Below are 24573 nucleotides of genomic sequence, written 5' to 3'. Positions count from 1 at the left end.
ACCTTTTTGTTGACATCAAAGAAAAAATTACCTCTAATCATTCAATTAGTGGTGCAATTAAGAATTTAACTTTAGCAATATTGGAAGAAATCATTTCTTTCTAATTTATTCAAAATTTTATTATTTGAATATTCGATTTATTATTTGGTCATATTTCACCTCATGTAATCCAATTAATGAAATTCACTCAATTTAAATAGAAACTTGACCAAATCATTATCCAACATGACATGTTTTAACATTTTTTTTGTCACAGACATTTTTATATAAAAATAATTAATTAAATTAAAATAAATTTTTATATTTAAAATATATCAAGTTTATATGTTAAAATATCGTCACATGCTAGAGAGATTACAGTTGTGTGAAGTCTATATCTAATGAAATTTCACTAATTGGAATAGAATACGGACCAAAAATGATAAATACAAAATAACAAAATTTTGAATAGATGAAGTGCTAAATAATTTTTTAAGTCTACTTGTTATTCCAATTTAAATAAACTCCATAAACATTATATATGATTTTTTTTTTGAATGAAACTTAAAATCAGTCCAACATAAGAACATTATACCCTCAATTAGACAATTACCATATATGATATTAAAAACAGTGTTGCTTTTCGCCGGTAATGATGGCTACTTTTAATCATATATATATAAAGAGGCCAAATCAAACACATAAACATAATATTTTGAGATTTCTCAGTGGATCGCCATGGCTCAAAGAATATACGATGGCTCTGCTCAAACAGCATTAGAAATGGATTCCGGCGAGAAACGTCTGAACGAGCTTGGATACAAGCAAGAACTCAGGCGAGAAATGGTATATATTTCTTCAACTTCAAACAAAACTCATCTTAATCAACTGCTTTTTTAACATAAAATAATGTTAATTGAATTGCAGACACTGTTTAAAACACTAGCAATTACGTTCTCAAGCATGGCAGTGTTCACTGGAACACCATTATATGGGCAAAGCTTGATGTATGCAGGACCGGCAGCCTTAATTTGGGGATGGATTGTTGTCACTTTCTTCACCTGGTTTGTTGGACTTGCCATGTCTGAAATCTGTTCTTCTTTCCCTGTATGTATTTAGCTTCTTTCCGTCTTTTATCTCGTTTCAATTTGTTTCTGAAATCGCTCAAAAAAACTCAGGCTTAGGGAAGTTTTTCTGTCGTGGGAAACTTTGCTATTGTATCCCACATCGCCTAAAAAGTGAATTATTCTGTACTTTATAACTTGGGCTCAGACAAATGGTTTTCGCCGAGCTTTGTAACGGGAGCTTGTGACTCATGTGAGGGCATTAGAGTGGTGGAACATGGCTTCGGCTTATTGGGCTGGGTTTGATGCGGCTGAACTCTGGCTCGTCCATTCCAAGCTGTGAGTGAACCGTGAGAATTAAGCGAAGGCTTGGTTTCCCGGCTCATAATGTGGAGGGCACAGCGTGAGGCTGGCTTCACAGAGCAGCGACTACCTCCCTCTCTCAGCAGTGGAAGGATAACGGGCCGTTGTCACTCAAGCCCAAATAGTCCAATAAGCCTACCTAACTGAACCATCACTTTTGTTTTTTTTTTTATATTATTTTCTTCACTTTATACATTATTTCCTACATATATTACAGACCACTTTTTCCATATTCAATTCAAATTTTATATTATTTTCTTCACTTTATATATGGTTGTTCGGAATCAACAAAATAATATATATTATTTTGCAAATAAACATTTGATTATTATTTTAGGTGACATAAATTAATAAATATGTAAAAATTGTGCAAACCACCATTTTTTCGTATTCTTCAACGGATATTTGTTGACTCCGATTTAAAAGTTTATAGAATTTAAAGTTCAAAAAATTATATAAAGAAATGAAGTTCAGAGTTAATAATAATCTTAGCTGCACTATAGTTTAGGGGCCATAGATGTATTTTACCATGCGAAATTAGTATTTTTTGTTCTTTTTGACCAAATCAATTAGTTTAGCACTTGGTATATTCTGAGCTTGAATGTGTATCTTAGGGAATATCCATGTCCAAGAAAGTCAATAACATTGTGTAATAAAGTAGAAACTATGCCTGGTCAACATTGGCAACACTAGATTTTATCTAATATGTCAAAATACAATTACTTAGCGTGTTAAACTTAATCTGCAATTAGAATGAAGATTAATTTCTAATTTCAAAATATTAGTTGATCAATTTGCTTTGACTTCCTTTGAAAATGAAACTGAATAGACCACAGGTTCACTTTATTTTTGGGCTGCTCATTTGGCTGGACCAGTCTGGGGTCCGTTCGCATCTTGGTGTTGTGCATGGCTCGAAACAATTGGTGTCATTTCAGGAATTGGAGCTCAGGTATCATTCCGTTACATTACATTTCCAATAATTTAATCTCACGTTATAATTTTACCACTAAAATATTAACAGTGTATAATTAATTGATCCACTGAGAAAGGGCTCATACAACTGTAATAGGATTTGAAACAAAAACTGAGCTTTGTTTGAATGAATTACTTCGGCTCTACGATTTCTTTCCTTTGAATCTTAAATCAAGTAGTGCCTTAACTTAATTAAATTAGTTAAATTTGATTAGTTAATTCCCCCAAACTCTAATTATTGACAATGTAGAATCAAATTGTTATCTTGAAAAAACACAGAATCACATAGTACACTAAACGTATAATAAAATTTCTCAAAAAATAGACCTAACCTAATACAAAGAAGATGATTATCTCGAACTCGTTTCTTATCTCTATAACTAGCCAATACACATTTCAAGTAGCGCCTTAACTTACTTAAATTAAATTTGTATAGTTAATTCCCCAAACTCTAATTATTAACTCGTTTCATTTGGTCAGTGCCTGACCAAATGAATTTGGTCAATTACCATTAGATCTAGGAGGTGTGAATCTAAATCTTACGATATTTTTAATCTCGACCACATGATTTTAATAAACTTAAATCTAATGGTAGTTGACCAAATTTACTTCACTGGCCAGTTGAAAATTACTGAATTATTGACCGTGTAGAATCAAATTACTAGCTTGAAAAAACAGAAATCACAATATTACACTAACCGTATAATAAAACTTCACAAAATTTAGACCTAACCTAATACAAAGAAGATGATCATCTCACACTCGTTTCTTATCTCTATAACTAGCCAATACACATTTTAATACGATAAACCGCTAAATCCCGAAATAGTTAGTGTGCTTATTGATCCAATGCAGGCATATTCAGGAGCACAATCTCTACAGATGATCATTCTTTTATCCACAGGAACAAACAATGGTGGAGGCTACTTTGCCTCAAGAGGTGTATTCTTATCTATATATATAGGTTATACAATCATATGGGCACTACTCAACACTTTTGCCTTACAAGTCATTGCATACCTTGACATTATCTCCATTTGGTGGCAGGTTAAAACTCTAACTAAACTAATCTGCTTTCTCCAATTCATAACACTGTATTTTGAGAATTCAATTTTGTCTTTGGCTATAGGTGATAGGGGGTATGGTAGTGATAATAATGCTACCTTTGGTAGCTCGTCCGACACAACCTGCTTCGTACGTGTTTACTCATTTCGAAACATCACCAGATACAACTGGAATTAGCAGTAAACCTTATGCAGTAATCATGTCTGTACTACTAAGCAATTACTGTCTATACGGATACGACACAGCTGCTCATTTAACTGAGGAAACTAAGGGTGCTGATAGAACTGGTCCTATTGCCATTCTTTCTAGCATTGGTATCATTTCGGTTTTCGGATGGGCTTATTACTTAGCTCTAACCTTCAGCATCAAGGTACATAAATATATATATGTGTGCTAAGTTTTAAAACTTCCCAAACAGTTAAAAATCATGTAGGGTCAAGAAATTTGTTTCCTGCAACATCTACAAAGTGTAGTTCAATGTAAATTGCAGGATGCTAGCTATTTATACGATGCGAACAATGAAACAGGCGGTGCATCAGTACCTGCACAGATAATATACGACGCCTTTCATGGAAGGTATCACAATTCTGCTGGAGCTGTTGTCATCCTCTGCATCATATGGGGATCTTTCTTCTTTTGTGGACTTTCAGTAACTACAAGTGCTGGCAGAGTGGTAAGTAAATTAAGATAAATTCGTATCATTTGCTTCATTTATGAAAGGAAAGTGTTTATGGGAATCATTTGCTATATATAGGTTTATGCTCTAGCAAGAGATAATGGAATCCCATATTCAAAAATATGGAGAAAAATTCACCCAAAGTACAAAGTCCCAAGGAATGCAGTGTGGCTATGTACAGCCATAAGCATACTCCTTGGCCTACCTATCTTGAAGCTTGATGTGGTTTTTACAGCGATTATATCGGTAAGTACAATCGGATGGGTAGGAGGATATGCTGTGCCAATATTTGCAAGATTAATGATGGATGAGAAGAACTTCAAAGCCGGACCCTTTTATTTGGGAAGAGCTAGTAAGCCAATTTGCTTGGTAGCCTTCTTGTGGATATGTTATACCTGTTCAGCTTTCCTGTTGCCTACAAGCTACCCTATCAGATGGAAGAATTTCAACTATGCACCTGTTGCCCTTGGGGTTTGTTTGTCTCTGATAATGCTCTGGTGGATATTAGATGCAAGGAAATGGTTTAAGGGACCTGTAAGAAATATTGATGCCCAAAATGGAGATATTTAGTTTTCTTGTAGGATACTACTAGAACTAGTTTCCTTGTAGGATCAAATTTATTTAGCTTGTAAGCAAAGCTATGATTCTAGAAAATATACAGTTCTACAAGTTCTCTAAATCTCAGTTTAACCATGAATTTCAACTCTTGACAAACTCAATACAAAGTGTGTAGCTCACCTCAATTTCCTTGACATATGCATCATCAGAACCAGATTCTTGCACAAGATTCCAATATGAAGCAATTAGAACATCTCCAAGGTACTTCCGGAGAAAGATTCGGTGTCCCCCATTCCTACATTAGTTAAGTCAGAAAATCATGCGCCATTCTTTAAAAACCTATGGAAGACAAAGTAAAGGTGGAACCTGCATGGATATTATGAATTGACTCAGCTAGTCGATTCATCAGAGCAAAGTAAGCCATCGCTTTAAAGACTAACACATCTGGAGGCTTTGATAAATTTGGCAGGTAAAAACCATCAATATCTATAGGGCTCGAATCATGCAACTGGAGAAGAGATTTCAGCAAGGCCTCCTCAGTGATCCCAGCTAATGAGTCTGAAATTCCATTTGAATACAATTGACAAACAGCAAGCAATAATGACCAATAAATAACAAAACAAGTGGAAATGCATAATCGGATAGGGATCTGAAATAAATTAACCACCCAATATATATCCCCACCACATAGAGACAAACTCCGTCAAAAGCTTAATCAAATTCCAGCTCCTAGGATGCTATAATGCAATCAAACCAATGAGTAAAAGAACTGTTGTTCGAGGTGTACAATATTGTCTAAGATATGAACTACCTTTAGGGCATCAGTATTGCTTCAGACCAATTTCATCTACTACTGCTTGCATGTACAGTATGCCAACAAAAAGAAAAACAGTTATACTAGAAATACTCATAAAAGTATGAGCAGAATAAGGTTTAACTTTTTGCAAAAATAAATCAACATGAAACAAGCCTGCCTACATTAAGAAGAACATGCATACAGACAAGAAAACAGAATCATCAACTAAAATATATTACATTTATGTTGGAAGTTGCTGGCTTTGATGATGACTTCTCTCTATCCTTAAGGGAATTCTGTTTCTGATTATTCTGCCTCAGAGCTCCGGAAGCATTAGGCATAGAAGATTTTCTAGGCAATTTTTTTGAACATTTGGTTGGCTTCTGAAGCTATGGCTAGAAATATCCTCATTCTGTTCTTCTGACCAGGTGAAGCCGAGTCATTGGAAAGTTCCTATCCCTTCTCTTTCCTTGTCTTGAATTTCCTGTGCAGAATGAAAATCAAACCCGCCATTAGTGATCCTAGTGAGACTGATTTTATCATTTATTTTGTATAATGTGAGCACAAAAGAGCTGTGTTGCACGGAAACTCTTCTTCACTAGCGTTTCCACGTTTCATGTCCGTTTCCTAGCTAAATTTTCTTAGAAATAACGTTTCGCGGTGTCCGTTTCCATTTCCATGCAACATAGCAAAAGAGAGATAAAAACCTGGTAACTCTGACTTGCATGAAGAATAACTTCTTCCTAGATTTTGCAGTCCAAGGAAACAATTGAAATAAACCACCTACATAACCTCCTCCATTTTTTGAACTTTCTTTCTCAACCCCCATTTTATAATGATAAGAATCAGTGCTTGGTTAATGGTTTTTTATGGGTTTCCATCTGCAACATCAACAACAACAACAACAAAGCCTTAGTCCCGAAATGATTCGGGGTCGGCAACATCATGGTTCAATTTTCCAACTCAGTTGAATTTCTTTTGTATAACATATGTCCAGCATAAACACAAAATACAATAAAAGACATTAAAAAAAATGGCATGACTTGTGCTTCATCAATTTTCTTCAACTACTCATAATAATTAAAACTTGTGTCTTTAAAATTCTTGTCATTCATCACTGCGACCTATAAGACCAAGAATGCAAGTCATGAAATCAAATTCTATAGGCTAGGAATAGCCTAGTAGCCTCCTGAAACCTTCAGTTGAAGAATCTAGTCAAACTAATCGAACCCAGAAAATGATCTTATATTACAATATTGCAATTACTGCTACCAAAATCATCACTGCAACATCCAATTCCCTAAACTCTAACTAAAGCCACTAAACCACCTGCATCAATCCGGTAACATTCAGTGATTGATAAAACTAGTTATTATTCCCTAAATTTAAGTTGATATCCCAACTTGTTTTTGTTCTTAAAGTTCCTTTTATCATCTAATCTTCCAAAACCCTTTGATCTCTCATTTGCCTCACAATTTCTCTATAGGAGTCGTGGATGAAATTTTTTACATCGCTAGGAACTACGAAAATACAAGATACTACCTAAACTAATTATCTTCTGAAACAAAAATAGAATTCAATCTAACCTCTCAAACATGACAAACAGCCCATGGAAATAATGAGGTTAAAACACAGCAATTACCTCAATTATCTTCTCTTTCTCTTCTCTCCCGTTATTAAATTATGAGTAGTTATCAAAGTATGGTAATGGTAAGGTAAATAAGTCAAGTACGGATTATGAAAGGAAAAAAGAAAATCATAGCCACGAATATGGAAATACTTTACCATGAAAACCCCGAAACCCACTCATTATAACACAACAATTACCATATCCAGTACTTGAACACTAGAACTTACATTCTCAAGCATGGCAGTGTTCACTGGTACACCATTAGCAACCTTAATTTGGGGATGGGTTATCGTCACTTTCTTCACCTGGTTTGTCGGACTTGCCATGTCTGAAACCTGTTCTTCTTTCCCTGTATGTACATCGCTTCTTTCCATCAATCATCTCGCTTCAATATAATTGTAAAACCGCTCAAAAAACTCAAGTTTAGGGAAGTTTGCCTATCATGGGAAGTTTCCTTATTCTTCCCACATCGCCTAAAAAGAGATATACGCTATTCTTTATAATTTAGGCTGAAACACTAACTTTTCGCCGAGCTTGGTAACGCGAGCTTGTGACTCATGTGAGGGCATTAGGGTGATGGAACATGGACAGGGCTTATTAGGCTGGGTTTGATGCTGCTATACTCTGGTCCGCCCAATCCAAGCTGAGAGTGATCCGTGGGTTCCGAGCGAAGGCTGGGATCTCCCGGTTCATAATGTGGTGGAGGGCACAGCGTGAGGCTGGTTCCACAGAGCAACGATTACCTCCCTCTCTCGGCAGTGGAAGGATAACGGGCCGTTGCTACTCAAGCCCAAATAGTATAATAAGCCTTCCTAACTGGACCATTACCTTTTTCAACAATTTATCAGTCAAAGCCCAAATAGTCTAATAAGCCTTTCTAAAAACTCAATTTATCTGTAACGAGGACTTTATCTGAAATTAGGATGAATATTATTTTCTAATTCTAAAATATTTATTAAAAATGAACCTAAACAGACCAGACAACAGGTTCACTTTATGTTTGGGCTGCTCATTACCATTTTCAACAATTTATCACTCAAAGCGTCTAATAAGTCTTCCTAAAAACTCAATTTATCTGTAATGAGGATTTTATCTGAAATTAGGCCCAAATAGTCTAATAAACCTTCCTAAAAACTCAATTTATCTGTAATGAGGACTTTATCTGAAATTAGGATGAATATTATTTTCTAATTCTAAAATATTTGTTGAAAATGAACCTAAACAGACCAGACAACAGGTTCACTTTATGTTTGAGCTGCTCATTTAAAACCCCCCCTTCTCTGTCTGATTCGAGGGGGTCCCGTTGAGTTATTAATATAATACTTTATTCGTAAAAGTGACAAAATAGATTGCCTTTTTGATATTTCAAATATTTCAAAAAAAAAAAAAATTCCCTCGGGCCCCCGACTGATTCTACCATAGAGGCCAACGATAGATAATAACTCCCCCCCGAACACAGCTTACAACTTTCATCGTACTGTGCTCTCCAAAGAGCAACTCTTCTCAAAATCTCCAGAAAAGCTCGAGATGATTATCGATCTCATGAAAAGCCTCTCCCAGAACGGGCGCATGTCTGAAAAAGAAGCCCTGCCCTAGCTATGCCACTCATTGCTGGAGAATGGTGAAGGATCAACTTCCGTTTGTGTTTACTTACAGTAAATGGTTGATTGGTAAAGGGAACAGAGATTGTTTTTAAATTTCAGGGGGTTTAAGCCTTTTACTATTGGTGGGAGGCCTAACGACTTTTGTTGAGAAATTGTTTGATTCAGACAATTCAGAGGAATCCATAGTGAATCCAGATCAAAGGGGATAGGAAGGGGCTCTAACAGCCCTCCAGATTGCTTTTGCTCAATCGTCGTCTTGTTGGCAAACAAGACAGCACATATAACTCCACATCATCCCGCAATTTTGGCCAGTAGTGTAGTAGCTATCCCCCACTAAGGCCAAAGTTCTGTGAGCTCCCGGATGTCCTGCCCATTTGGAGTCGTAACACTCCTTCATTCTTTCCTTCCTTCGGTCGCACTCTTTCATTACACGAGGAAAGCGCAAAGACAGACTGGCTCAATGCCTTTACTGCCCGAATCAAGGACTTTCCCATGCACACTTATTCGCTCTAAATGAATAACAGCGAACTCCTAGCTGTTAGCCTGAGAGTCGATATATTCTATTAGCTGAGTGAAAGTTAAAGGACTAGAGGGTGCTCAAGGGAAGTCTAGTCTTAGGGGAAAGGGAAGTCTAGCCTCTAGCTCAAGGGAAGTCTAGTCTGACGCTCAAGGGAAGAAGTCTAAACCGGAACTAACCTCTTACTGAGGTGAGGCGTAGTAACCAGAGGTGGGGACTAGAGGTGAGCGAGCATCCTACCGAAGGAGACAGAGAAAGCAAGATAACAGTTTCCGCACTTGCTCTAACCATCTTTCGTATGAAGTACTACGATGCTGCTAATTGGCCTATCCACATCCCCAATAAGCCTTCATAAGGAGGAACCAAATAAGACTAATCGAGACCCTCAGCCTGGATATGTGCTTAGCCTCGAATCTTTTATTAGTGGGGCGCGTTAACCAGAAGAATAAGCGCGGCAAGAGCGCTAACGAAGGGTAAGTGATTGCCTACTTTCTATGTCCGGAGACGCTTACTGCACTGCTTCTTTTGTCAAGGCAGGCAGGCGGTTATATCAAGATCTATGACGCTAGCGTTGAAGCTAAATCTTATTATTCCGAAACGCCCTCTGGTAATCCAAGGGGGTTGATCCTCGATTCGAGTGAAAAAAGAGAAATAGTTTCAAAGAAGTTGTTCTGTAGATAAGTTTGTTACGAGTTGGTTCGCTTCTTTCGTTTTCTTGTCCTTCCGTAAACCTTATCTGTACTGCTAACTCTTTCATTGCTAGCCAGAATTTCTTCGAATATGTCCTTGAATTCATTCGAGATGTGAGCTTCAATCGAGAATACTTACTGTCCATTGAAGCTAAGCCCGAACGTTGCCCGCTAGCGGCCTCAGGAAAAGACGAAAATCTCGTAGATGATTCAAGAAAGCTTACTGAACCTAGATTGCTCAGCAATCTAGATTTATCACTGGGAGAAGACAAAGCAGATGGATGCTCATTGGATCCAGGAGATGGAGAAATATCTACTTCTGAGCTCCCAGGTTCCCGGCAGATGCCAAAGCATTGATAGCAGTAGTTGGGGCATTAGCTTCTCCCGCCTCTGGGGATTCGAGAAAAGAATCAAAACCATAGCTGTGAGGCTTAACAGACAAAGAAAACGACAGACAAAGAAAACGCTTTTCCAAGCTCGAAATATCATAAGATATCATAAGAGAAGAAAGTATAGACAAGGACCCTCGGAAGAAATACTGGGGTTTTTTCAGAGACTACTTAGTGAAGTGCCATCCAACACGCCTATAAATCAGGAGGTGCTTAGGAAGGCCTCACCTCGAAGACTAACCCCTGACTGGGGTGAATCAGGAAGGACAAGACGAATGCGAGTTCAGGGACTATCAAAAGATAGGCCCGAACGGAGCCCTTTGAAGGCTTATTTCATCGATCCAGACAGGAGATGTGCTTTAGCCAAAGAAGCTTGGGCACCTGCTCCAAGAAAGCTAAGAGGACTAGCTACGGTGTGGGCACCAGATCCACTCAGTGAGGCCGGGCAAGACTTTACGACTTTTGTTTTGCTTTTTATTTATATGTTTTTTCATATCGAATCTGTGACTCAGATAACTCGGGAGGACACGACCACACGCAGCGCACCAGTGAAATGTTATGTCCTAAAAGCGGTTGAAACCGCGGTGCGGGAATCCATAAGAGATGGGCAAATTCGTCCTGATAGCTGGAGTTAGCTCGGGGGGGGCTTGAGGCGACCAGGGGAGGCTCGATTGAGTTGGAGAGGTTTGGCAGAAATGCCATAAGTCAAGAGATCCTAAGGCAAGGAACGCAGAATAGGTGACAAATGCCACAGAAGGAACAGAATAGACATCGAGCAGAGAAGAGGCCGCAAGCTGTCGAATTTGATTTTTTCCACTGATTTGGTTTGTGTAAGCCTTCAAGCCAAGTGAAAATTTCTTCTTTCATTCTTACTTATAGTAAAACAACTAGTCTTTCGCTAAGCTACAGCTACTGCTATTCTTTAGCTACAACACAGGAAAGGGCCCTCTTTTAGTCATCCTTGCAGCTTTCCAGATTTTGTATTGAACGCATGGCGTAGCTAGGACCTTCAAATCATGTTTGAGCCTATGTTCAAAACAACCCCCCCCCCAAGATTCAGTGCCTCTAGCCCGGCTTTCTTCTCTCTTTACTCAGTTCTTTCTGATTCTGCTGATGTAACATCTCTGCCTGCCTATTAGGCTTTAGAACCGTTAACTCATCAGTGTCGGTGTTAGACGAGGTGCCGCGGTCTAATCTCCCGGGCGGACCGGAGGGTGGACAACCTCATGGCGACGTAAGCGGTGATTGGCGCCAAAAGCAACCAATCGTGGAATCAAGCTGCTCGGCAGGACCGGAGCTCGGAGATATGGAAGAGTCGCCACCCACGAATGGGAAAATGAACACCGATCCCTTGCGGGAGACCGGTGTGGGTTCGGGAAACTTAGGTACGAGCCGAGAAGGCTAGCTCCTTTCCGGAGAAAGACTACTAGGCACCCCGACATCGCCCGGTTATGAACCACCGGCCTCCTACTCAGCATGTTAGGCGATAACGGACTAATCGTATACTTCTTTAAGTTTAAAATTCATTTGAAACCCTTTTCTTTCTTTTTTCAGAAACCATTTTGAGCATATATTATTGGAAAGCCATACTAGTAAAGAATCACCCATTTATGTTATACATACACAGAGAATGGGGAGAAAGAAGTGATTTATTTACAACTTCATTTACATGTCACGCTGTGTGTTTATTCTACACTAACTTATTTTCCCCAAAACGAGTTTATTTACATGGTTCGCACCTTAATCACCGTTGGAACGACTTAGGTGCGTTTTAAAACCCCGTTTGATGAAGTTTTACCTGAATCGCCGTTGGAACGACTCGAGTGTTTGAAAACGTTAGGATAAGAACCTTTTAATGAGAAAACGTGGTTAAACATACAAGTCAATATCATGTTGTACAAATCCTTTAAGAAAATGATTCTAAAACTCTATTATTCACAAAGAAAATGATTTTAATCATACTGTTCGCTTAATCCGCCGTTGGAACGGACTAAGGTTTTAAGACGTGGTGTTTTGAGAAATGATTTGAAATGTTAACAAAAACAACTCTATTTACTTACATTAGGAAACTCTAAAAATTCATTAGTTTAAATAATTATATTGAAAGCTCTCTTTTTGTGATTTATTTTCCTCCCTTATTTAATGGACTCTCTACCTATTATACTTGTAATAATAAACCCATTTAAACCAAGACTCATACTCAAATAAAGCCCATTTGAAACATGGACCCATGAATGGTCCAAAGGAATAAAGAAAGTAATTCTAGCATATATATATACATTTAAATCAAAAAAATAGAATAAGAAAATAAAAGTTTATACAAAAGAAACTATATGTATATAAAAATAGTAGGTACAATATATCTATACTTTAAAAATGCGAAAATAGTAAGTAAATCCTATAACTAAGAAAATAATATTCATCCAAAAATAATTGGATAAAGTTCAAATAAAACCCCTGTGATTTCACTAATTTTCAGATAAAGGACTGTGTTTACTTTTTGTCAAAACGAGGATTGAGGTTTTAAACTTGGATTAATGCTATTAAAACCATCTTTAACGGCCTGAAAATGAAAATTTTCAAGAATTAAAATTGTTCAATGTCATATTTTCTATGGAACTACATTTTCGATTTTCGAAAATCATCTTTTTTGGAACTTTCTCTCTCTAAACACTAACTTTCTCTCTCTTTACCAAACATCATCTAAACAATCTCAAAATAAAAAAGTTGAAGAATTAAAGTTGCTTAGAATATTAGTAGTTCTTAAAATATGTCATTTTCGAAGTCGTCAAAGGTGATTTTAATAGTATCAATCGAAAAAGTCCTTATTTTGTTAAAGTTAAAAACCTCAATCCTCGTATTGACAAAAAGTAAACCACAGTACTTTATCTGAAAATTAGTGAAACCACATAGGTTTTATTTGAACTTTACCCAAAATAATTTCCTTCAATAACCACTAAAATAATCCAAATATCCCAAAACTACATATATACATATCTATTATAGTTTTAAATATCAAAAATAACATATACTAATATATATTAATTATTTCTCAAAATACCCAAGTAAATAATCTTCAAAATAGAATCTAATAGAGCCCAAATGAATAAAAAGAAAGACATATATATACATATACTTATATTGTAAAATAGAATAATAATAAAAAAGCATACAAATATTCTAAAATAATTACATATACTAAAGGTCTAAAATGATTTGAAAAACATATATTACATAACTATACATATATATATTAAGGATTAAAAGCTTAAAAGTTAAGAAAAAGGGACTAAAATGGCATCTTTTACGTTTTGGCAGATTTACCGACGGAAAATCCGTCGGTAAACAGCATTTACTGACAGAAATGACAAATTACAGCAGCACTCCAATATTCTCCAGATTTATTCGAAAGCTTTAAATTAAATCTAATTCCATCGTTTTGGATTTTCGAACTACCAAAAATGGATCATAGTCGAAAACAGAAGTTCCTAAACGACGTTTTTTATTTCAAATCATTATTTGGAAATTTCTTTTAAATTAAAAACTTGTAATTACAACGTTTTCGATACCCGAACTACCTTTTTATCGGATCACGGTTCGTATTGGGATATCAAAACGAGGTTTTTTATTTTAAAACAAAACCGAATTTTATTCAACACGAAATGGAAATTAAATAACTACGCTAATTAAATAAAATGTGACAACATAAATAAATAACTAAATAAATAAAAACTATAACATAAAAATAAATAGGAGAAGAAGATAAATAAAATAAAATAAAAGAGAGTCTAGTCCTCGGATAATACCTTAAATTCGGTATCTGACCGTCGAAGCCGATTGATTCCACGAACCACGATCTTCCGTTTTTAATGAAAATTTAGTAAAAATTGAACTTTAGGAAATTTGGAATTTTTGAGAAAAAAAAATATTTTTCTCAAAAAAATTCACTCTCTCTCTCTAAAAATGTTTAGAGTGAGAAAGCTCTCTCCAAAAATCCCCCCCTTGCATTGGGATCCGTGCCCTTATATAGGGAAACGGATCCCGGAACTTTGGGCGATGCCCAAGTAAAATTGGGCGTCTCCCAAAGTCGTTGGGCGGCCGCCCAAGGCTTGTTGGGCGGCCGCCCAACACTAAGTTGGGCTACCGCCCAACATTGTTGGGCGGCCGCACAACATTTGTTGGGCGATCGCCCAACAATTGTTGGGCGAGCGCCCAACGGTGTTGGGCGAGCGCCCAACGCAAGGTTGGGCGCCCGCGCCCAACCAACGTTGGGCGTTCGCCCAACGCTCGTTGGGCGTTTGCCCGACGCGGTTGGGCGCCCGCCCGACGGCCCCTGAGGCGTGCCTCGCGCTGTCGGGCGCGCGCCTCCCGCGGCCGCCGAGCGCGCGTTCCGCGCCGTCGGACGCTCACACGTTGCGGCCGCCGAATGCGCGCTCCGCGCTGCCGGGCGCGCACGCTCAGTGGCCAACGAGAGCGTGCCCCGCGCTATCAAACTCGGGCGTTGCTCGGACGTCGAGAACGTGACACTCGTGGTTGGACGCGTGCGTCCGACGGACGCCGAGCGCACGTCCTGTGCCGTCGAGCGGGCGTTCGACCATTGTCGACCGCGCGCCGGATGCCGCTAAGCACCCGCGCCATGCCGCTAAGCATACGCGAGCCACCTTACTGGCAACAGCGACCCGCCGTAATTTTCTTTCCTTATTATACGCTTATTATTCTTTATATTTTTTTTTGTTTTTCAAAACTTCCGGAATCAATCGCTTCAACCGTCTTGTTGTCAGGTTTTCGTCACAGGTCCTCCGACTCAGTGTCTACAGTCGGGGCCATTTGCGTCTTGGCGTTGTGCACGGCTTGAGAACGTTGGTGTCATTTCTGGAATTGGTGCTCAGGTATCATTACATTACATGTCCAAAAATTTATAAGAAATTTTATTATATGCCTAACTCACTATGTCACATATGACTTGTATATTTTTACCGGTAAATATTAACGGTAAAATATTACATTGTGTAATTAATTAATCTACTTGGAAAGGACTCATACAGCTGCAGTTGAATTTAGAAAAGGAATTCATGGCTTCCCTACTTAACTTTTCTTAATTTATGTATATATAGGTTATACAATCATAAGGGCACTACTCAACACTTTTGCTGTACAAGTCATTGCATACCTTGACATTATCTCCATTTGGTGGCAGGTTAAAACCTTTAATGGTGTACACAATTTATAACTCTATATTTTATGAATTCAAGCTCTTCGGTTTTTGCTTTGGCCATAGGTGATAGGGAGTTTAGTAGTGATAATAATGCTACCTTTGGTGACACAACCAGCCTCGTACGTGTTTACTCATTTCGAAACATCACCAGATACAACTGAGATTAGCAGTAAACCGTATGCAGTAATATGTCTATACTACTAAGCAACTGGTCCTGTTGCCATTCTTTCTAGCATTGGTATCATTTCCATTTTCGGATGGGCTTATTACTTAGTTCTAACCTTCAGCATCAAGGTCTATAAATATACAGTCTTGATCACATGCACCTTAATGAGCATGTAGAATTTGCTCATTCACCGTTAGATCTAGGCTTATTAGAATCCTAAGGTGGAGATTCAAAGCATCCTGAGGCTTAGATTTAATAAGCCTATATCTAACCGTGAATGAGCAAATTCTACTTGCTCATTAAGGTGCATGTGAAAATTCATGATATAAATATATATATGTGGACTAATTGTTTCCCGCAACATCTACAAAGTGTAGTTCAATGTAAATTGCAGGATCCTAGCTATTTATGACACCAACAATGAAACAGGCGGTGTATCAGTACCTGCACAGATAATATACGACGCGTTTCATGGAAGATATCACAATTCTGCTGGAGCTGTTGTCAGCCTCTGCATCATATGGGGATCTTTCTTCTTTTGTGGACTTTCAGTAACTACAGGTGCTGGCAGAGTTGTAAGTAATTAGGATAAATTCATACCATTTCTGAAAGAAAGTGTTTACAGAGTACTTGCTTCATTTCATTTCCAATTATATCCAAGCAGTGACTACTTGTCAATTCCCTGCTATAGGTTTATGCTCTAGCAAGAGAGATTGGAATCCCATATTCAAAAATATGGAGAAAAATTCCCCCAAAGTACAAAGTCCCAAGGAATGCAGTGTGGCTATGTACAGTCATTAGCACACTCCTTGGCCTACCTATGTGGTTTTTACAGCGATTTTAGCGGTAAGTACAATCAGATGGGTAGGAGGATATGCTGTGCCAATATTTGCAAGATTAATGATGGATGAGAAGAACTTCAAAGCCGGAACCTTTTATTTGGGAAGAGCTGGTAAGCCAATTTGCTTGGTAGCCTTCTTGTGCATATGATGTAAGCCAATTTGCTTGTTATACTTGTTCGGCTTTTCTGTTGCCAACAATTTACCCTATTAGATGGAAGACTTTAACTATGCACCTGTTGCCCTTGGGGTTTGTTTGTCTCTGGTAATGCTTTGGTGGGTATTGCATGCAAGGAAATGGTTTAAGGGACCTGTAAGAAATATTGATGCCCAAAATGGTTTTTCTGCAAAAAGAACAAAAGAAATACTCAGGTTATATATGGGATACTACTAGTATTAGTTTCCTTGTAGGATCAAATTTCTACAAGTTTCCAAAACTCAATATAAAGCGTGCAGCTGCTGACTTTAGATTTTCTTTTTAATGAAAGTTATAATAATGGAAATTTTCATGTATTCGAAATGCAGAACCATCAAGATCGATTCATCAGCAATAAACCAGATGAATCAAAGAACTTGCCCCTACGAAAATTGAAATAAAAATAAAATTCACACATATGGTGAGACAATAAAAACTTGTCAACAGAGCAAGAGGCACATATAAAAAGGGCGGCCCGGTGCACGACGCCTCCCCGCTAAGCGAGGGTCCGGCCACAAGGGTGTATTGGGGGCAAGCCTTCCCCTGCCAATTTTTTTGGGCAAGAGGCTGCTCCTAAGACTCGAACCCATGACCTCTCGGTCACACAGCAACAACGTTTACCATTGCGCCAAGGCTCGCCCTCTAGCAAGAGGCACATATGCGATAAAAATAATCAAAATAACAAGAAAATACCACAATCTAAGTTTTGTTGAACTCCACAGGTGAGGAGCAACCCTTTGATTAGAAACTATGAATGTTGTGGGTGCAAATGTATTACTGATCTAAGAGAATTCATCCAAGATGTTTATTTTTTATGCACTCCCAAAATTGTTTTTCCTAAATCTAGCTTATAAGTTAGAACTTCAATTAAGTTGGCTGGTTCTTTAGTATGTTATTAAGTTTTCTTAAATAGAAAGTTGTTAAAAACATCAAGCACTCATATTATATTATCGAAATTCCAATTCAAACAAATTAGACTTCAAAATCTTAGCCATATGAAATATTAGCTACAGTCGTCGAATTTTAACTGCGCATGAATACTTCGTATCAAATTTTCATTTCGATATATAATAAGAAAAGGTCAAAACTATAAACAACATAGTGCTCATCCTATTTTTCAATTTTGATTTTCAGTAACCCCAGCACCCTTTTTCTCCCCCTAAACGCCTTTTATTTCCTTGGGCCACTACTATACAGCATTCTTAGCTTAATTTTTTATTCTTTATTCTACACACACCTTCACAAAAACCTAGAAGGTCAGAACTAAGCACGAATCTCAAGAAAGAAAATAAATGACATGCACCTTTAACCTGATGGCCAATCTGTAATTAGGACACAAAGAGTTCCTCGGACTCTGTAGGTGAAGACCAATACTGCAAGAGAGTTTCAACAGTTACCCTTCGTGTTGCACTCAACATTGAAATGAAAAACCGACATCCATCCATTTTGTATTCTTCAAGGGGATTCCTGTGCCCAAAACTTCTTACATTTACCTGCCAGATAGTCAAAATATAAGTTTGCGTCCGCTATAAAATTTATAAAAAACAAAAGCAACAGATACGAAATCAAATACCGCAGAACTGAGCCTGTTCATGTTTATTAGATGATCCCTCCAGAAACAGTCTAGAGTCTTTAGCAGAACTGCCCTCTGTATTCGAAGGTAAAAAGATCAGAAGCATATGCCTCAAAACAACATTTTCAAGCCATGGAATTCGGACACTATATCCAGAAATATTCAACAGGATGGACTTTGAGTCAACATAAAGAAGCTCACCTCAATTTCCTTGATATATGCATCATCATAACCAGATTCTTGCACAAGATTCCAATATGAAGCAATTAGAATATCTCCAAGGTACTTCCTGAGAAGATTAGTAGTTGTTCGGTGTCCCCAGTTCCTACATTATATAAGTCAGAGAATCATGTGCCATTCTTTAATACCTATGGAAGACAAAGTAAAGGGATGGAACCTGTATGGATACTATGAATTGACTCACCTAGTCGATTCATCAGAGCAAATAGTAAGCCATCGCTTTAAAGAATAACACCTCTGGCGTATTCCTCGAAAAGCATTTGGAGGCTTTGGTAAATTTGGCAGGTAAAAACCATCAATATCTATAGGGCTCGAATCATGCAACTGGAGAAGAGATTTCAGCAAGGCCTCCTCAGTGATCCCAGTAAATAAGTCTGAAATTCCATTTGAATATAATTCATCTCACAAACAGCAACCATCCAATATCTTCCCCTCATAGAGACAAACTCCCTCAAAAGCTTAATCAAATTCCAGCTCTAGAATGCTATAATGCAATCAAACCAATGAGTAAAAGAAATTGTTCTTCGAGGACATCAGTATTGCTTCAGAACAATTTCATCTACTACTGTTTGCATGTACCTAAGGAGTATGCCAACAAAAAGAAAAACAGTTATACTAGAAATACTCATAAAAGTATGAGCAGAATAAGGTTTAACTTTTTGCAAAAATAAATCAACATGAAACAAGCCTGGCTACATGAACAAGAACATGCATACAGACAAGAAAACAGAATCATCAACTAAAATATATTACTTTTATGTTGGAAGTTGCTGGCTTTGATGTTGGCTTCTGAAGCTATGGCTAGAAAATATCCTCATTCTGTTCTTTATGGCCTACCAAGCCGCTGCTACTTACATTCAAACTTCCTCTTCTTTGAACATTAACTTTTGCTTGTATTGCAAGAGGGATGGACTTTCCCTTGTTCTTTGAACTAGAAGAACAATCTTCTCTCTCTTCTAAAGCCCTGAAGACGTAGCATTGCCCACTGAGCCATTCCAGCTTTTGTTCAAAGGCAGTCCCTTAAGATATTTGTTTGATGGTACTGTAGATGACCCTACAAGTGACATATTCTGTGAACCCTCCAATTTTTCTCTAAAATCCCGTACTTTCAGAGGCACTGAAGAAGATCCAGCCACCTACATCCTGGTTCTAGCAGTAGCTTGTGGGCTAGGATCGATAAATTTTGCAGCAGCTTCCATGATGTGAGCCGCAGTTCTACTCGGGAATGAAGCCAGGAGGACTCTTAAGAGGAGATAAAAGTTTGTGATGAGTTATTGGAATTGATTTAGCAGATCTTGGAGGCAAAGTTTCAGTTTGTAACTTTTCAATAGGTCAAGGCTTTGAGTCCATAAAGTTCCGAGGAAGACCATCCTCCTTATTGAGCAGGTTTCCGGAATACATGATCTCAGGGTCATGGCAATACTCAAAATGTTTTCTCCGTTGAGAAGCCTCCTTATGGGATTGGGTATCCAAAAATGGGGTAGAGTTGGGTCCAGAAATACTTGATGTCGGCATGGAATCTCATCCCATAAGCCTCACTACTACTCCAGGGGCCTTAGCCCCAAATCCATCACCATCTGTTACTGATGAAGCACAACTATAATCACTACTCTCTCGTATGCTTAGACCCCGCATAGTTTCATCATCATCCATCTGCTGAATATAACATTGCTCTGTCAGATACATTACCTAGCAGCCTCCTGAAACCTTCAGTTGCTGAATCTAGTCAAACTAATGGAACCTAGAAAATGATCTTATAATACAATACTGCAATTACTGCTACCAAAATCATCCAATTCCCTAAACTATAAAGCCACTAAACCACCTGCAGCAATCCGGTAACATTCAGTGATTGATAAAACTAGTTATTATACCCTAAATTGGAGTTGATATCCCTACTTGTTTTTGTTCTTAAAGTTCCTTTTATCATCTAATCTGCCAAAACCCTTTGATCTCTCATTTGCCTCACAGTTTCTCTATACGAGTGTTGGATGAATTTTCTACATACCCAGGAACTAGGAAAATACAAGAATCTACCTAAATTAATTATCTTCTGAAACACATATAGAATTCAATCTAACCTCTCAAACATGACAAACAGCCCATGGAAATAATGAGGTTAAAACACAGCAATTACCTCAATTCTCTTCTCTTCCTCTTGTCTCCCGTTATTAAATTATGAGTAGTTATTAAAGTATGGTAAGGGTAAGGTAAATAAGTCAAGTATGGATTATGAATGGAAAAAAGAAAATATGAAAATACTTTACCATGAAAACCCCGAAACCCACTCATTATAACACAAAAATTACCATATCCAGTATTTAAACACTAGAACTTACATTCTCAAGCATGGCAGTGTTAACTGGAACACCATTATATGGGCAAAGCTTAATGTATGCAGGGCCAGCAACTTTAATTTGGGGATGGGTTGTTGTCACTTTCTTCACCTGGTTTGTCGGACTTGCCATGTGTGAAATCTGTTCTTCTTTCCCCGTATGTACATGGCTTCTTTCCATCTTTCATCTCGTTTCAATTTAATTCTGAAATTGCTCAAAAAGAACTAAAGTTTAGGGAAGTTTGCCTATGATGGGAAGTTCCTTTATTCTTTCCCACATCGCCTAAAAAGATATGTATGCTATTCTTTATAACTTAGGCTGAAACACTGAACTTTCGCCGAGCTTGGTAACGCGAGCTTGTGACTCATGTGAGGGCATTAGGGTGATGGAACATGGATGCGGCTCGTTAGGCTGGGTTTGATGCGGCTAGATTCTGACCCGCCCAATCCAAGCTGAGAGTGATCCGTGGGTTCCGAGCGAAGGCTTGGATCTCCCGGTTCATAATGTGGAGGGCACAGCGTGAGGCTGGTTCCACAGAGCAACGATTACCTCCCTCTCTCAGCAGTGGAAGGATAACGGGCCGTTGCCACTCAAGCCCAAATAGTCTAATAAGCCTTCCTAACTGGACCATCACCTTTTTCTATACAATGACTTCTCCTATATTTGTTTTTTAGATTGTATGTCATGAATTTTTTATATTTTTGAAAATTATGTTCTATAGATTGTATGTCATGAATTTTTTATATTTTTGAAAATTATGTTCTAAATTGATTATCTTGATTTTTTTTCTTTTATATTTATTATCATGAATTTTTTGTTACCTTTAAAAATATATATTACATCATGTAACTAAAATGAATTCATACAATTCCAAATTATTTTCTTTTATATTTATTATCTTGAATCTTTTCTTTTATATTTATTATCATTATCATGAACTTTTGTTACGTTTAAATATATATGTGGTAAATTCTAAAGTAACCACATATATAGTACATGTATATATATCAGAAATATTCAGGCTTATTAAATATAAGCCGCAGGATGCTTTGAATCTCCATCTTAGGATTCTAATAAGTCTAGAACTAATGGTGAATAACCAAATAGTGCATGATCATTAAGGTCCATGTGATCAAAACCGGTATATATATATATATACTGATCAATTATTTTTTTATATTGAGCCCTTGAACATTGATTTTGTTATGGGTCAGACCTTTATTTAACTTTTCCGTCGAGTTTTGACTGTATACATCATTATAGTGATTCTACTTGTTGACATAGATAAATAAAAATAAGAGTTTCTTAACTAGGAGAGATAAAAACAAATTATAGGAATTAATTTCTAGTATGTTCTTTTGCGATTTCCAACATCAGAATCACCAAATTGATCTTCTCCCCTAACATCAAAATTCATTTCCAGTAAGTTCTTCCAAGCTCGATTTCTATAGAAATCGATTTCTGAATTTTTTTTTTTTTTTTTTTACTTTTTACTCTCTCCTCCTAGTAAAGAAACTTAATTTTTTAAATTTGTCCACATTGAAATTAAAATTTTCCACGTCAGCAGGTTGAAACCCTTAACGGCATTTGTCATCTAAACTCGACGGAAAAGTTAAAATAAATGATTGATCCATAACAAAATTAATGATCAAGAGCTCAATGCGGAAAAATAAGTAGTCAGGAACTTGATCTTTAAAACACATAAAATTTAGAGACTTAATTATATATATTATTATTATTTTGTCTTTAAATGCATGACTTTATGGGGTATCACAATTTTAAAATATTATTTTCATGGAAGGTATCACAATTCTGGACATGTTTGCTAAAGACTCTAGACATGTTTCATGGAAGGTATCACAATTCTGCTAAAATATTATTTTCTAATTTTAAAATATTTGCTAAAGACTCTAGACATGTTTCATGGAAGGTATCACAATTCTGCTGGAGCTGCTGTCATCCTCTGCATCATATGGGGATCTCTTTCTTCTTTTGTGGACTTTCAGTAACTACAAGTGCTGTCAGAGTGGCAAGTAAATAACACAAATTTATAATTTCATACCATTTCTGAAGAAAGTGTTTACAGTGTACTTGCTTCATTTCATTTCCAATTATATCCAAGCAGTGACTACTTGTCAATTCCCTGCTATAGGTTTATGCTCTAGCAAGAGATAATGGAATCCCATATTCAAAAATTCACCCAAAGTACAAAGTCCCAAGGAATGCAGTGTGGCTATGTACAGTCATTAGCATACTCCTTGGCCTACCTATGTGGTTTTTACAGCGATTTTATCGTTAAGTACAATCGGATGGGTAGGAGGATATGCTGTGCCAATATTTGCAAGATTAATGATGGATGAGAAGAACTTCAAAGCCGGACCCTTTTATTTGGGAAGAGCTAGTAAGCCAATTTGCTTGGTAGCCTTCTTGTGTATATGTTATACTTGTTCGGCTTTTCTGTTGCCAACAGTTTACCCTATCAGATGGAAGATTTTCAACTATGCACCTGTTGCACTTGGGGTTTGTTTGTCTCTGGTAATGCTTTGGTGGGTATTGCATGCAAGGAAATGGTTTAAGGGACCTGTAAGAAATATTGATGCCCAAAATGGAGATATTTAGTGTTTTTTTCCTGCAAAAAGAACAAACAATACTCGGGTTACATACAGGATACTACTAGTACTAGTTTCCTTGTAGGATTAAATTTCTTTAGATTGTAAGCACAGTAACAGCTATGATTCTAGAAAATGGCCAGTTCTACAAGTTCTCCAAAACCCAGTTTAACCATGAATTTCAACTCTTGACAAACTCAATACAAACAAAGTGTGCAGCTGCTTGACTTAAGTTTTTTTTTTTTTTTATAAAAGTAGCGAACGTTTTTATTATAATAATAGATGGACTTTGAGTCAACATGAAGAACTTAAAGGAGCTCACCTCAATTTCCTTGACATATGCATCATCATAACCAGATTCTTAAACAAGATTCCAATATGAAGCAGTTAGAACATCACCAAGGTACTTCCGGAGAAGATTAGTACTTCTTCGGTGTCCCCCATTCCTACATTACATAAGTCAGAGAATCATGTGCCATTCTTTGAGAACCTATGGAAGACAAAGTAAAGGGATTGAACCTGCATGGATACTATGAATTGACTCACCTAGTCGATTCATCAGAGCAAAGTAAGCCATTGCTTTTAAAGTCTAACACCTCCTGCGGATTCCTCGAAAAGCATTTGAAGACTTTGGTAAAATTGGCAGGTAAAAACCATCAATACCTATAGGGCTCGAATCATGCAACTGGAGAAGAGATTTCAGCAAGGCCTCCTCAGTGATCCCAGTAAATGAGTCTGAAATTCCATTTGAATACAAGTGGAAATGAAACTCAGATCGGATAGGGATCTGAAATAAACTAACCATCCAATATCTTCCCCCCAATAGAGACAAACTCCGTCAAAAGCTTAATCAAGTTCCAGCTCCTAGGATGCTATTATGCAATCAAACCAATGAGTAAAAGAAACTGTTCTTCGAGGTGTACAATATTGTCTGAGGTATAAACTACCTTTAGGGGATCAGCATGGCTCAGAACAATTTCATCTACTCATGTACCTAAGGAGTATGCCAACAAAAAGAAAAACAGTTACACTAAAAATACTTATAAAAGTCTGAGCAGACTAAGGTTTAACTTTTTGCAAAAATAAATCAACATGGA

At 37.3% G+C, this 24573-nt stretch overlaps 2 protein-coding genes, 1 long non-coding RNA gene and 1 pseudogene across 6 annotated transcripts; 2 read left to right on the top strand and 2 right to left on the bottom strand.

Moving 5' to 3' along the window:
* The first annotated feature begins 581 nt into the window (after window positions 1-581).
* On the top strand, window positions 582-4798 carry LOC136200918 (amino-acid permease BAT1 homolog). The gene is made up of 7 exons (XM_065991423.1): window positions 582-825; window positions 907-1086; window positions 2236-2355; window positions 3234-3425; window positions 3508-3813; window positions 3934-4116; window positions 4198-4798. Exons 1-7 carry the CDS (start codon window positions 718-720, stop codon window positions 4687-4689), a joined length of 1581 nt encoding a protein of 526 aa, XP_065847495.1. The 5' UTR covers window positions 582-717; the 3' UTR covers window positions 4690-4798.
* On the bottom strand, window positions 4514-7751 carry LOC136200920 (uncharacterized). 4 transcript variants are annotated; one of them, XR_010673604.1, is made up of 6 exons: window positions 7626-7751; window positions 7331-7452; window positions 5713-5957; window positions 5044-5235; window positions 4858-4972; window positions 4514-4651 (listed from the first exon to the last, which is right to left on the bottom strand). It is a non-coding gene; the product is annotated as an uncharacterized lncRNA (long non-coding RNA). The 4 variants fall into 4 exon arrangements; XR_010673603.1 differs by lacking the exon at window positions 7626-7751 and having other exon boundaries at window positions 7331-7553; XR_010673605.1 differs by lacking the exons at window positions 7331-7452; window positions 7626-7751 and adding an exon at window positions 7116-7232.
* Window positions 7752-10190: 2439 nt separating this feature from the next.
* On the top strand, window positions 10191-23486 carry LOC136200458 (amino-acid permease BAT1 homolog; annotated as a pseudogene).
* On the bottom strand, window positions 16232-21130 carry LOC136200919 (uncharacterized). Its single transcript, XM_065991424.1, has 7 exons — window positions 20871-21130; window positions 19285-20184; window positions 18716-19110; window positions 18493-18616; window positions 18292-18366; window positions 18022-18211; window positions 16232-16866 (listed from the first exon to the last, which is right to left on the bottom strand). Exons 1-2 carry the CDS (start codon window positions 21045-21047, stop codon window positions 20053-20055), a joined length of 309 nt encoding a protein of 102 aa, XP_065847496.1. The 5' UTR covers window positions 21048-21130; the 3' UTR covers window positions 16232-16866; window positions 18022-18211; window positions 18292-18366; window positions 18493-18616; window positions 18716-19110; window positions 19285-20052.
* Window positions 23487-24573: the final 1087 nt, after the last annotated feature.

Source organism: Euphorbia lathyris, chromosome 7, assembly GCF_963576675.1.
Source record: "Euphorbia lathyris chromosome 7, ddEupLath1.1, whole genome shotgun sequence".
NCBI lineage: Eukaryota > Viridiplantae > Streptophyta > Magnoliopsida > Malpighiales > Euphorbiaceae > Euphorbia > Euphorbia lathyris.
Note: the sequence above shows the minus strand (reverse complement) of the source record. Positions and strands in the feature narration are given on the sequence as shown.